Source organism: Rhineura floridana, chromosome 1, assembly GCF_030035675.1.
Source record: "Rhineura floridana isolate rRhiFlo1 chromosome 1, rRhiFlo1.hap2, whole genome shotgun sequence".
NCBI classification, from domain to species: domain Eukaryota; kingdom Metazoa; phylum Chordata; class Lepidosauria; order Squamata; family Rhineuridae; genus Rhineura; species Rhineura floridana.
In genome coordinates, this window is record NC_084480.1 from 108,800,601 (window position 1) to 108,813,159 (window position 12,559).

The window sequence follows — 12,559 nt, forward strand, 5'->3', positions numbered from 1 at the left end:
CAGCTTATTATCAGAGCTTTGTCTACTCAGCAACCATGCACAGTGAAAATATGGAAGCAAGTTAATCCAAGTGAATTGTAATCCTGTATAATTAAGGAAATGTGCACATAATGGCAAATTTTGCATAATTTGTTATGCTTTTGCAAGTCAAAGCAATGAGCAAAGGACTATGTGCAGCACTGAAGCTCCACATGCTGAGTCCTACACAGGAAATTCTGCTTAGTTCACTTCTGACTTCTGAGATGTGACCAGGCATTGTGAAACCACTTTCAACTTCAAGTCTGTCTTCACAGCCTGGAGGGCTAGAAGCCTGAATTAAAAACAAAAGAAAGAAAGCTGAGATTCTCTGGTTGCTGAGTTCTGAGTTAAGTCCCAGTTTCTGTGCTTGCAGGGATGGAGCATGCACAGCACTGTTTGCTGCTCCTATTTCAAAGCTGGCAAAACTAACACTAATCTTTGACAAAAGATTTGAATTGAGTCTCAGTGTCCTCAACAAAGATTAGTGTTAGTTTTATCACCTGTGAAATGGGCGGTAAGCATATAAAATGGCTCTGAGAGATATTGATATACAGCATAAAGGAAAAAAAGTGGAGGAAATCAGGGATGAGATGGAACCCTCTCAGATAAATCCCCAAAGAGCTATTCCTGCTCCCTCATTGGAGAGCCATTTCCTCTCCCCCTATTCTGGATATATGCTGAGGTGACACAAATAGAAACCCTTTGATTTTTTTTATTAGCAGTAATAACTCTGCTATTTGGGTTTTTTTTACTGATTATCCACAGATTTCTGGATCCATTCACGTCACAGATAGAGGGAGCAGAGGTTGAAGCAGGATAATAACCTTTAAATCCCCTTCTCTAAGCACTCAGATCTTCCCTGTCAGCAAGATTAAAGCGGTCAAAAGCAGTCCCCCTGTTTCTGTATCCCGCACTGAGTTTTTGCAACAACTGGAGCTGGTGGCTGGTGGGAAAAGAAATGTGAAGCTGCTTTGGTGGCAGATGCTTCAGGCAGGAAGAAGCAAGGAGGGGAGGAGGAGGTGGAGGCAGCAGCATCAAGCCCGTTTGCAACAGTGGTGGCAGGATAGAGAGTTGTGCTTTTTGGACTTTCAAAGGAAACATGTGGAATCTGAAGCAAAGAAGACAACCTCCAATCTCAGCAGAATATAAAGCAGAAGTGCAGCAGGATGTCACCTGGGAAGTTACGGTGGAAAGTAATGAAACTGTACATCTAGACACAGAGACTGTCGGGTTTGGTGCTACTGACTGGGGATCCCAGTTGCAATTGCCCCAGGAGACTGAGAAGAACCTCTCCTGCTTGGACATGGAAGAGGAGGAAGAGGAAGAGCAGAAGGGACTTCCTTCTATGTTTCCACTCGGTCCTGCTTTCCCACCTGGAGCTGCCGCTTCTTCCTCTGTGCTCAACATCAATGTGGGTGGGCAAAGCTACTGCCTCACTTACCAGGCTGTGGCCATCCATCCCACCACTCGGCTGGGCTGCTTGGCCACTTCCACTGACCGCCATCGCCAGCTAGGCCTATGCGATGACTATGCTGCTCAGGGCAACGAATACTTCTTTGACCGAGACCCTGCCGTCTTCCAGCTGGTCTACAACTTCTACGCTTCAGGGGTGCTACAGGTGAGGGATGAGCTGTGCCCCCATAGCTTCCTGGAAGAGCTGAGTTACTGGGGGGTGCGACTCAAGTACATTCCCCGCTGCTGCCGCGTCTGCTTTAAAGAGAGATGCGATGAGCTGAACGAGCAGCTGAAAGTGCAGCAGGAGCTACGTGCTCAGGCAGCAGTCCAGGAGAGTAAGCATCTCTTCCGCCACATGCGCTATGCGGCACAACGTTGGCGGCTCTGGAATCTCATGGAGAAGCCCTTCTCCTCTACCCCAGCAAAAGTCATGGGGGTGACCTCCAGCTTCTTTGTGCTCATCTCTGTGGTAGCGCTGGCTCTCAACACAGTGGAGGAGATGCAGCACAGGGACAAGGCCGGTGGAGAGATGCGGCCCTTGCTGGAGCACGTGGAAACATTCTGCATTGCCTTTTTCACCTTGGAGTATGTGCTGCGGCTGGTCTCCACCCCAGACCTACGTCGCTTTGCTAGTAGTGTCCTCAATGCAGTGGACCTTATTGCAATTTTGCCCCTTTATCTCCAGCTCCTGTTGGAACATTTTGTTGATGAGGACCAGCCACGTGGGCATGGTTCCCAGCATGAACATGACATTGAGAAAGTGGCGAGTGGGAAAGGTAGGGCAGGTGCTACGCATCATGCGCCTCATGCGCATTTTCCGTATCCTTAAGTTGGCCCGCCATTCTACGGGGCTGCAGGCCTTTGGCTTCACTTTGCGCCAATGCTACCAGCAGGTGGGCTGCCTCTTGCTCTTCATTGCCCTGGGCATCTTTGCTTTCTCTGCCATGGTCTACACTGTGGAGCATGATGTCTCCAGCACAAACTTCACCAGCATCCCCCATGCCTGGTGGTGGGCTGCTGTAAGTACCTACCTTACTATTTGATGTTTGTTCCTTACCTCTTCCCTTTTCCTTACAACTGTGCCTGTTTTGAAAAGCAGCAGGAAACACCCGGCTTTCTGAACATCTGTTCTGCGCTTTGACTTTACAGAACATGCACACACCCCTCAGCTGGAAGCTTTCGTACATCAGTTTTAGTAGATCAGGCTATAATCAGTGAAGCTCAGCTTGAACCGGATGGCTGTTTGTGGCTATGCTGTGCCACAGACTTCCCGCTGCTGCTCACGGAGAAGGAGGAAGAAGAAAAAGGGAAGGAAGGAGCATGTCTACATGGTTAGCCTTGGCAGTGACTTAATACGTCCCTACTGACAGCTTGCTGCTGGCATTTTATAGCAGTAAGGCTGAGGGGATGAGACAGCTGTCCTTCATGCAGCTTTCCAGACAGCTGGTAATAGTAGCTACAACTGAATGATATTTTCTGTTATTTATACTGAGCCAGCAGCGGTGGACAAAAATAATAAAACAGGATGGGCTGGCTCAGTTGCCTGGAATGCAATACGGAGCTTATAATTTATAGGTCTCTGGTTGAAATGCATCATAAGCCACCAGTGACGGGAAACTATTGCATTCCTTCCAGTGCAGTTGGGTGAACTAGGAGGTCTTGGATAAGTAGCACACGCTGCAAATTGTTCAGCAATAAGAGCGTAGGAAGCCGCATTGCACTGGCCCATCTAGCTCAGCACTGTTGCAGTACTTGGCAGTGGCTCCCCGGGGTTTCAGACAGGGGTCTCACCTGGCCCTATCTGCAGATATCGGGAACTGAACCTGGGACCATCTGCATACAAAGCAGATGCTCTGTCACTGAGCTGCAGCCCTTCCATATTCCTTTGGTATCAGAAGTCTGATTAGTGCTGAGTTGCCAGCACTAATCAAACATGAAAACAGCAGCACTACCGTCTCATGGAGAGATCCTGTTGCTTGTGCCTGTATCCACATTCTTCCCGTTGGGACTTGCCTGCATGTGGCAAAATGCAGGCACATGTGAAAGACTGTGCATGGGATTCGTATAGTTTTCAATGCACATTTCCCATGAGGAAATTCATCTTTTGCCAAGTGACCTTGACTTACCCTCTTGAATAGGTAAATAAATCCAAGGTTGAAGTAAATTCAAGGAATGTTAACTTTAGATTATCAGATTATGAAAATGGTCCTGTGAGCAGAAACATCCAAGGTAGAAACTGGAGAAGCTATGGAATATAGTGTAGAAGTTTCACCATGGCAATTTATGAAAGCACACCATGTTGGAGCTCAGCTAGAAAAGTCTTCTGCTACCTCTTCCCCTTTTGGGCTACATTGATTCACAGTAAAAGCATATTTTATGACAATGGCCAGAATATCTTTTCATGACCACCCAAATGCTGTTAAACACATTGTATATGATTATGATTAATCTAGAAAGGAGTAAATTGCTTCCACACATGAACTCTTAAGGCTCTTCTAGATGAACTGGGCTGGGAATGGTCCACAAGCTGATCCTGAATCAGAGCACTGGTGATATGAAAACCACATGTTGAAGTAGGGAGAGAACTATTGTATTGATTGCTGCTGGCTTAGCACAGGGATACAGAACCTCTCGCCCTCCAGATGTGGTTGACTTCAACTCCCATCAGCCCCATCCAGCATGGGCAATGGCCAGTGAAGATGGGAGTTGTAGTCAAGCACCATCTGGAGGGCCATAGGTTCCACATCTCAGCTCCAAAGGGAGTGGCTTGCTTGGAGGTCAAAAGATTTCCCACCCCTGGCTTAGCAGGTATTGTTATGGTAAGAACTACAGTTACTCTGCATGGTAGTGACGAACACTTTCCATAGGAGCAATTCTGGCATTAATTTGCTCTTCTTCCCACAATAATCCTACTAGTTTGTCTGGACTAGCAGCTATTGGTATGGTGATCCCTTCTAAACATCAAATCCCACCCCATGGCATCTTTCACATGCTCCGACAGTAGCGCAGAAGCCCCTTCTCCATGGCTGAATCCCACATAGCTGTAGAACATGTTAACAACAGCAGCACATGGGAATGGGTACTTGTGTGCAGGGTCAAAGTGAGAGTTACCAAAGCAACTGGCCATAGGTATTCACATACATTCAGCAGCTGATGGGACTGCAGCAGGGGGAATTGAAGTTCATGTCGAAGGAGGCCCAAAATATATACACATACAGAATTCATAACATTATTTTTAGAAGATAAAAGAACACACACACACCCATCCTTTTCCCTCAAATGTTCATCTGCAACATAAAGAAACACAGCAGTGAAAAATTCCATACTAGGATCATGGGTTACTGCCAGGAACACATCCATCTTGCTGTTTATTTTTGGAGATATTTCTCCTGCGTTAACATTCAATTCCAGTGAGTTAATTTCCATCAGGCCACAAAACTAATCCCTTTCATACCATCAAATGCACCAGGTGCATCCTACAAATACGCTCGCCTGCTGCAGGCTCAGGGAGCCAGCCTTATGTTTCATGCATCTGAAACATCAGGCTACTTAAAAAAAAAAAAAAGGACAATGTGCTACTACGCACGACTGCCTTTTTCAATGAATATTCCACTGCTAACTAAGCATGGATGCTGCCTGGCAGAGAACAATGCACTGTCCTGTTCTAGCAGTTTCTTTCATTGTTTTGTCAACATCATTATAATACCTTGGCATGGGTGAAAATAACTATTACAGGATAAACTCAATGGAAATACAAGCGCAGAGTGAGCCATTATCCTTCAGACAAAACACATTATTTTAGTAGTTGAAATATAAGGGACTGTTCCAGGTCAGTAAAGATGGAAGCAGCTCTAGCCAATTCTTAGCACACAGACCTTCCACCAACATTTGATCCACCCTTCTTTACTTACCTACCTACCCCACCCCACCCCACCCCCACCCCCAATTTCAGGTATCTCCTGCGGCAGCACACGGTGCAAAAGTTCCTGAAAAGAGGGTTGAAGCTAAGCTCAGTGGAAACAGGCTTGTTACATTTTGGCCTCTGCCCCCATACATACATTCCTTTGCTAAGTAGTATGAGTATGAGCAGGACAACTCCTCTTCCTGATAAGAATTTTTTAAGATAGGCAGAATAGAGGGAAAGAGGGCAAAAAGTGCTTAGAAAAACAGCACAGCCAACCAGGTTGACAGCCTTTATAGAAGAATGAGGTGTAACTGCCATATTGTTTTTCATGAATGAGAGACCTGATATAAACACAAGCTATAAACACATATAAACACAAGGTAACATCTATGGACTAACTTACCAAATCATTTTTTTGGTTATAGGGAACTCTTCTTAAAAAAACCCAACGTCTTTACAATAAATTTTGTTGCATTTATTTTATTTCTCAAAAAGTTTTTTTTATTATTTTGTTTCTAAAGTCCCTCATCAATAATTTGATTTTATAGGTCACTGCACAAGCTAGTGAGTATGCACACCATGACTAAGATATCATCCATATTACACACATACCTAGCATACAGGATTGCAGATATACCTGGGATGTCATTTGTTCAGCACTATTACTCTGGGAACAGCTACTACTGCCAGATGTGATGTTTCCATGTCTAATTACATTGTTTGTTTGTTTGTTTGTTTGTTTGTTTATTAGGAGGAGGAGGAGGAGGAGAAGTAGAAGTAGTAGTATTTTATTTCATTTATTAATTGCTTTTCATGAGGCACCCCAAAGTAATTTAAATAGCATGTGTAAAACAGTTACATATGTAATATTTAAAACAATTGCACATATAATAACAATTCAAAATATAAACATAAGAACAGTTTAAAACAGCAGCACATACTTAAAATCATTTCAAATCCAAGAAAGATGCCAACTGGGATGAAGAGTTTAGAAGGCTTGTTGAAAGAGGAACATTGTTAGCAGGCACTGAAAAGACAACAGAGAAGGTGCCTGTCTGAGGCGATGGGAGGGAGTTCCAAAGGATAGGTGCTGCCAAACTAAAGGCCAGGATGTGCAGAATGGACTTCCTGATAGGATGGTATCTGCAATGTTTATACTGTGTTGTTTATTATGTTATTGTGGGTTGTACTCAACTAAGCCTTACCCAGGGTAGACCCACTGAAATTAATGAACCTAAGTTAGTCATGTCAATGGATTTACTTTGAGTAGGACTAGCATTGAATATTACCCTGAGTTGTAAACTGCCCTGTCGCATTTTGACAAAGTGCTGTGAATAAATGTCTTAAATAAATACATAATATAATAAAGCTCTGACATAATACCAAAACAGGTAGACAGAGGAAGGTTCTGCCTCCATGGTTGGAGTCAGTATGTTTTTGAATACCAGTTGCTGGAAACTACAGGAGCGGAGAGCGGTCTTGCTCTTAGGTCCTGCTTGCGTGCTTCCGATAAGCATCTTGTTGTCACTGTGAGAACAGGTGCTGGACTAGGTGGGCCATTGGCCTGATTCAGCAGGCTCTTCTTATGTTCTTAAGGTTTGCCTGCATACCAGCAAGGACCATGTTACATCTCTCAGTCAGTATAGACCAAGCTACATTGGTACAAATCTGAAAACCTAATATTTTGCAGGTGAGGAGTATTGAAAAGGACATTCGTGAGACATACTACCAGGGCCACCAATGGGTAGAGTCAGTAAACGAAAAGGTCAAAGGGTCCTGCTACTGTCACCCCCAGCCCAGGCCACTGTTGCCTGCTACCACTGCCCCCTTCCCAGAAAGCCCCAGTCACTGAAGACACTATTGTTGCTCTGAAGTTACAGATCTCTTTAGGCTCAGATTGCCAAAGTGTCTCAAAGCTACTACAAACATGGCATCTTTCTAATAAAGATACTACTTTCAGGTAAGGACAAAAAGCAGACACATCATGTGTAAGTTGTCACTTGTGAAAAATGCATTCATTTGTTTATAGCATTGGGAAGAACTGACAACTTGAGATGGCCCACGACAGGCTTGTTCCTCTGTGCACTATGTTGGGGAGGAAAAATGCTATCTCTGGCCTTCAGGGAAGAGAAGAGCAGAGATAGACTTTGCAGAAGATTGCCCTCCCCATTGCAGTGCAGCACTGGAATGAGAGATTCCCAACCCAGCGCTGCAATGGGGTGGAAAAATGCAGCATCTGCTCTTGAGAGACTGATCTTTAAATGATCCATCTATCCTCAGCATAAATGCTGGCTTTGATGTTGTGAGTAACTGCCTCAATTTTTCTTTGCTTAAAGGTAAGCATTTCTACAGTCGGATATGGAGACATGTGTCCAGAAACCCACCTTGGACGACTCTTTGCGTTCCTCTGCATTGCTTTTGGGATAATTCTGAATGGAATGCCTATCTCTGTCCTCTACAATAAATTCTCAGACTACTACATCAAGCTGAAAGCATATGAGTATACAGCCATTCAGAAGGACAGGGGAAAAGTGGGTTTTACATGGCGAGCCATGAAGAAAATGTCTGAGTGCTGTGGAAACAGGCCTACCCGATTGCCAAGACACAGATATAACTAATACCTGGAACAGGAAAGAGGGATGGGAAGATGAGAGACTAACAGATCCCTCATATCTGCCCACAAGTTAACTAGGCAAAAAAAAAGAATGGCTGTACCTGAATATGGTATAATTTGATTCAAAACTTATTAGTTAAAAAAAAAGATACAAATGAAGATCACCATTCTTATTATGTTATTATGTCTGATAAAGGTTACAGCTGGCATCCAAACAGCCACTGGAATCAATGATGCACTTGGACTGTGATCCACTAAGGATCCACTTGAAAAATGAAAGAGAATGCAATACTATTGGCTTAACCTGCAAATATAGCACTAGCAAAAGCAACAAAAGCAAACTGCCTTAGGCCAAACACCATTACTAGGGAGTAAGATTCCTATAATACTATTTGGACTACGACTGAGTAAACAAGCGCTAGATTGTGCTACTGCTTTCTTTGTATTTACATATTTGCTGGCATGGTGGATGTTGCCTCAAAATCAGAATTGTAGTAGACTGTTAAGTAGGAATATATTTCTGTTTAGGAACGGGGAAGAAATTCTATTCAGTTTGCATTTAAAGGCAAGTCTATCAAATGTGCATGTTCTGAAACAATTATGAGAACTGAAACACAGTGATCCTTCAAAATTCACACTTACCCGAATTTTTCAATGCAGTTCTCCAACCAATATTTACAAAACTGTTTATATTAGGGGGAAATGTACATAGAATGAATATATTAGGGATAATAACATGCCAAAATGAATTATATCATGAGAAATTGCTTGCAAAAATGTATACATTAGGCAAACCTGCATATAAAAATGTTTTTATTAGGATAAATTTGCACTAAAAAGCAGATAAATGTTTACAAATTGCTGCAGAAATGTGGAGAACTGAATTTAAAATTGGGAAAAATGAGAAACTGAGAGAACTAAAATGGACAGATCTTTCTCTCATGTGTGCTGTACCTCAATTTTATTACAGTGTTGAAATTGTAAAAAAGAAGAGTATATGTAGTACCTTTGTGCTGTAAATTCATTCACAGATATCAAACAATAAGTCACTGTATGACAGCTGAGCATGAATTCACTAAAAGGCAAAAAAAAGCCTTGCAGTTTAAGAACGTACCTATAGCCAACAGATATTTCTACCAAACTTTAAAAAGCAGGGAAATGGGCAGCTATAGTGAATGCACCAGGGTTAGGGTCTCCTGCTCCCTTGGTGCAGCATTCTCTATAGTGGCCTAATTTCCCTGCTTTTAAAAGTTTGATAGAAATATCTGCTGGCTATAGGTACGTTCTTAACAAGGGCTTTTTTGCCTATTAGTGAATTGCTCTGCTTTTTAATCTGGGAGGTAAGAAATGAGATCCTGTGCAAGTTTGCTAAGAATGATTTACTCCTCTGCAATCATGCTTAGGATAGGTGAAACTGACAACAGCGGGATGGGAGGGGGGAAGGAAGGGCAGAGGGGATGGGAGCAGATGGGAGGGGGAGGGGAGGAGGAGGGCAGATTTGATCATTTGCATGCTTATTGAGTTCAATGGGATTTACTCCTGTGCAATCATGTTTAGGATAGGTGAAACTGACCATGGGGAGGAGGAGAAGAGGGAGGGAGGGAGCGCTGAAGTGGGCAGGGGAGGAGCAAGAAGGAAGATAGGAGGGGAGGAAGAAGGGAGGAGGAGGGGAGAGGGGAAGGAGAGGAGGGGGAGGGGAGGGGATGATTTACATGCTTATTGAGTTCAGTGGGATTTACTCCTGTGCAATCAATCTTAGGATAGGTAAAACTGACCATGGAGAAGGAAAAGGAGGGGGGAGGGGAAGGAAGGGGGACGGAAGGGACAAAAGGGAGGGAATAAGAGGGAAGAGGAGGGGAGGGCAGGTTTGCTAATTTGCATGCTTTTTGAGTTCAGTGGGATTTACTCCTGTAGAGTCATGCTTAGGATAGGTGAAACTGACCTGGAGGAGGGGCAGGGAGGAGGAGGAGGGGGAGAGAAGAGGAGGAAGGGTAGGGGTAGGGAGGGAAGGGTAGGGGTAAGGAAGAAAGATGAGGGGAGAGGGAGGTGGAGGGGAGGAGATTGGGTGGGTGGGCACTGGACAGAGGGAAAGCGCCTTTCCTTTCCAAAAAGAAAACATTGTGAACAGTATCATTGCTTTTTAGGGTTTCCCCCAACTTTTTATTCTATAGCAGACATGTGTAGTCTCCCATCCAGATTTAAACCAAAGCTGTCCCTGGCCACAACTCCACCAGACCTTTATTTTGCTTTAGGCAGTCATGGCTTCCCCCAAAGACTCCTGGGAAGTGTAGTTTGTGAAGGATGCTGAGTGTTGCTAGGAGACACCCTATTCCCCTCACAGAGCTTCTATCCCCAGAAGAGGGGCTGACTGTTAAACCACTCTGGCTATTCGAGCTGTCAGGGGAATAAGAGTCTCCTCTCAGCACCCTTCACAAACTACACCTCAGGATGCTTTCTAAAGTGAAATAAATGTCTGGTGTGGGTGTGGCCACCTGATTAGCCAAGCCAAGCAGCTGTGAGTCTGGCTTTTAGAACACCGGCAGTTCTTACTGCGCATCCCCAACTTTATAATAGATTATAAATTAAATAATTCATTTAAGAAATTTCAGTGTTAAATTTCTTAAATTAAATTAGTTAAAAATTAGCCATGCATTTTTTTTTTAACTTTTAAAGTGCAAAAGATGAAGGTTATATATAGGGCAAGGTCAGTAATAGGATTACAGGTACTCTGTGAACATGGCTGATTTTTAATTATTTCAACAAAATATGAGACCACTGACAGAAAAAAGTCCAACATGGGTCTATATTTTTTCTCTTGTTTTACACTTTGAACTCTTGATTATATCTGACTGTTTTGTGTAACACCATGAAAACTTAGAGGGTTGTTAATTAAGTGTTTCTGAGTTCAGGACTGTAAGTTTTGTAAGGTTTTGTGTTGAAATGAGCTTCTGGGAAGCATCAGAATGGCATGGGGGGTATTTTCAATGTAACATTGCAGAATGCGAAAAATCCACGCTGGCTATAGTATACAGCCACTTTTGTGGCTGTATAATCTAGAAAAACCACAATGGTTCAAGGCAACTTTCACCATCACCCCCGCAAAGGCCAAGGCAACTTTCACCCCAAAGGCCTGGGCTCCTTCTGGGATAAAAATTTAATAAATAAATAAACAAACAAGAAACCTCAAACAAAGTCTTCCAACCTTCCACATTCACATCTCCCACCTCCCAACGCAACTTTTCAACATCAGATTCCATGCCAAAAACAAACAAACAAAAAATTAGAGGAAGGGCAACTATGTATTTGTCTTTGACATCAACATCCTTGGTGATCCATAATAAATGAAATGACCGATGCATGTGTTTGTCAGGATAAATGTCAAAAACTGTTTTCCAAGGAATCTAACACAAATATTTGCTAATTGATGCCAATATAAACTAAGCTGGCCATAAGCTCCATGGTGTACATTTCTGGTATTAATGTATCTGGTATTAATATGTTGATACATTACTCATTGTAGTGCTGAATCCAAAATCAAATCAAACTTTTGAACAATGGCTAAAATATACAGCGATCAATAAATGAAATTTAATAATCCAAATGCTTCATCAGTTCTTCCATATAATGATTTCAGCATATTTCAGCTGAACTTCCTTCTTAGTTATCTGTTTGTTCCTTAGAATTTTTATAGCTCAACAGAGTATAAACTCTACCCACTGATTCTTCCAGCAATCTTTACAACAACCCTGATAGGTAAATCAGTGTTATTTTAGGCTGGTCTTTGCTGTTGCTGATCAGTATCATTACCCTCAGGTTGAAGTTTGGGACTGTAGCTAAGAAATACTGGCTCATCAAAGGCAGAAGTGAGATTTGAACCAGGGATCTTCTGATTCACAACTCAGTTTTCTCAGCCGCGCACTGTCCTACAGTCAGCTGTGGTTCATGGGATGGCTCACTGCAAGCTACCAGTTTTCACTGCTGCAGGCAAGAGGAGGACAGAGCACCATCACTGATTGATCCATTTTGTTTATTTTCTTACCATATGTATATGCTGCTCAATAATGAAGTTCTCTGGGCAACTTACAATCCCCATAAGACACAAAGCAGGGAATAAATTCAGTATAACAATTTCTCTCAGGAACACCATGAAGTTAAGAGTTGAAGAGGCCTTGGAAATTAAAAAAGGGTTTTCGCTGATGCTGAAAGGTCCACAAAGTACTAGAAGGCACCAGAAGAGCCTCCCTGGGTAGAGCATTCCACAGCTAGGGTGCCACCACGATACAGACTCTTTTCCCAATACCCACCTGCTACATCTCACTTGGCAGAGCTCCCACAGAAGGCTCTCAAAAGATTATCTTAGGCTTCCTCCAGACAACCTGTTTATGGAGCATCTGTCCTGATTTGCTTGCACAAAGCTTCTGCGGAGGTTAGACGACGCCTAGTCTTCATTGAGCATTTGTTCTGATTTGGGGTCATTATATGACAATGAGCAGTCGTTCTGATTTGCTTGCATGGTATTTATATGTCTTCCAGTGAATCATTTGTTCATCCTATACTTTTCAGTGCAT

The 12,559-nt window shown here is 43.1% G+C and overlaps 1 protein-coding gene across 1 annotated transcript; it reads left to right on the forward strand.

Moving 5' to 3' along the window:
* The first annotated feature begins 1,021 nt into the window (after window positions 1-1,021).
* KCNV2 (potassium voltage-gated channel modifier subfamily V member 2) lies at window positions 1,022-9,107 on the forward strand. Its single transcript, XM_061614073.1, is given in 3 exon segments — window positions 1,022-2,235; window positions 2,237-2,492; window positions 7,714-9,107. Coding segments are annotated over 3 exon segments (1,656 nt in total). The 5' UTR covers window positions 1,022-1,117; the 3' UTR covers window positions 7,996-9,107.
* The last annotated feature ends 3,452 nt before the right edge of the window (window positions 9,108-12,559 follow it).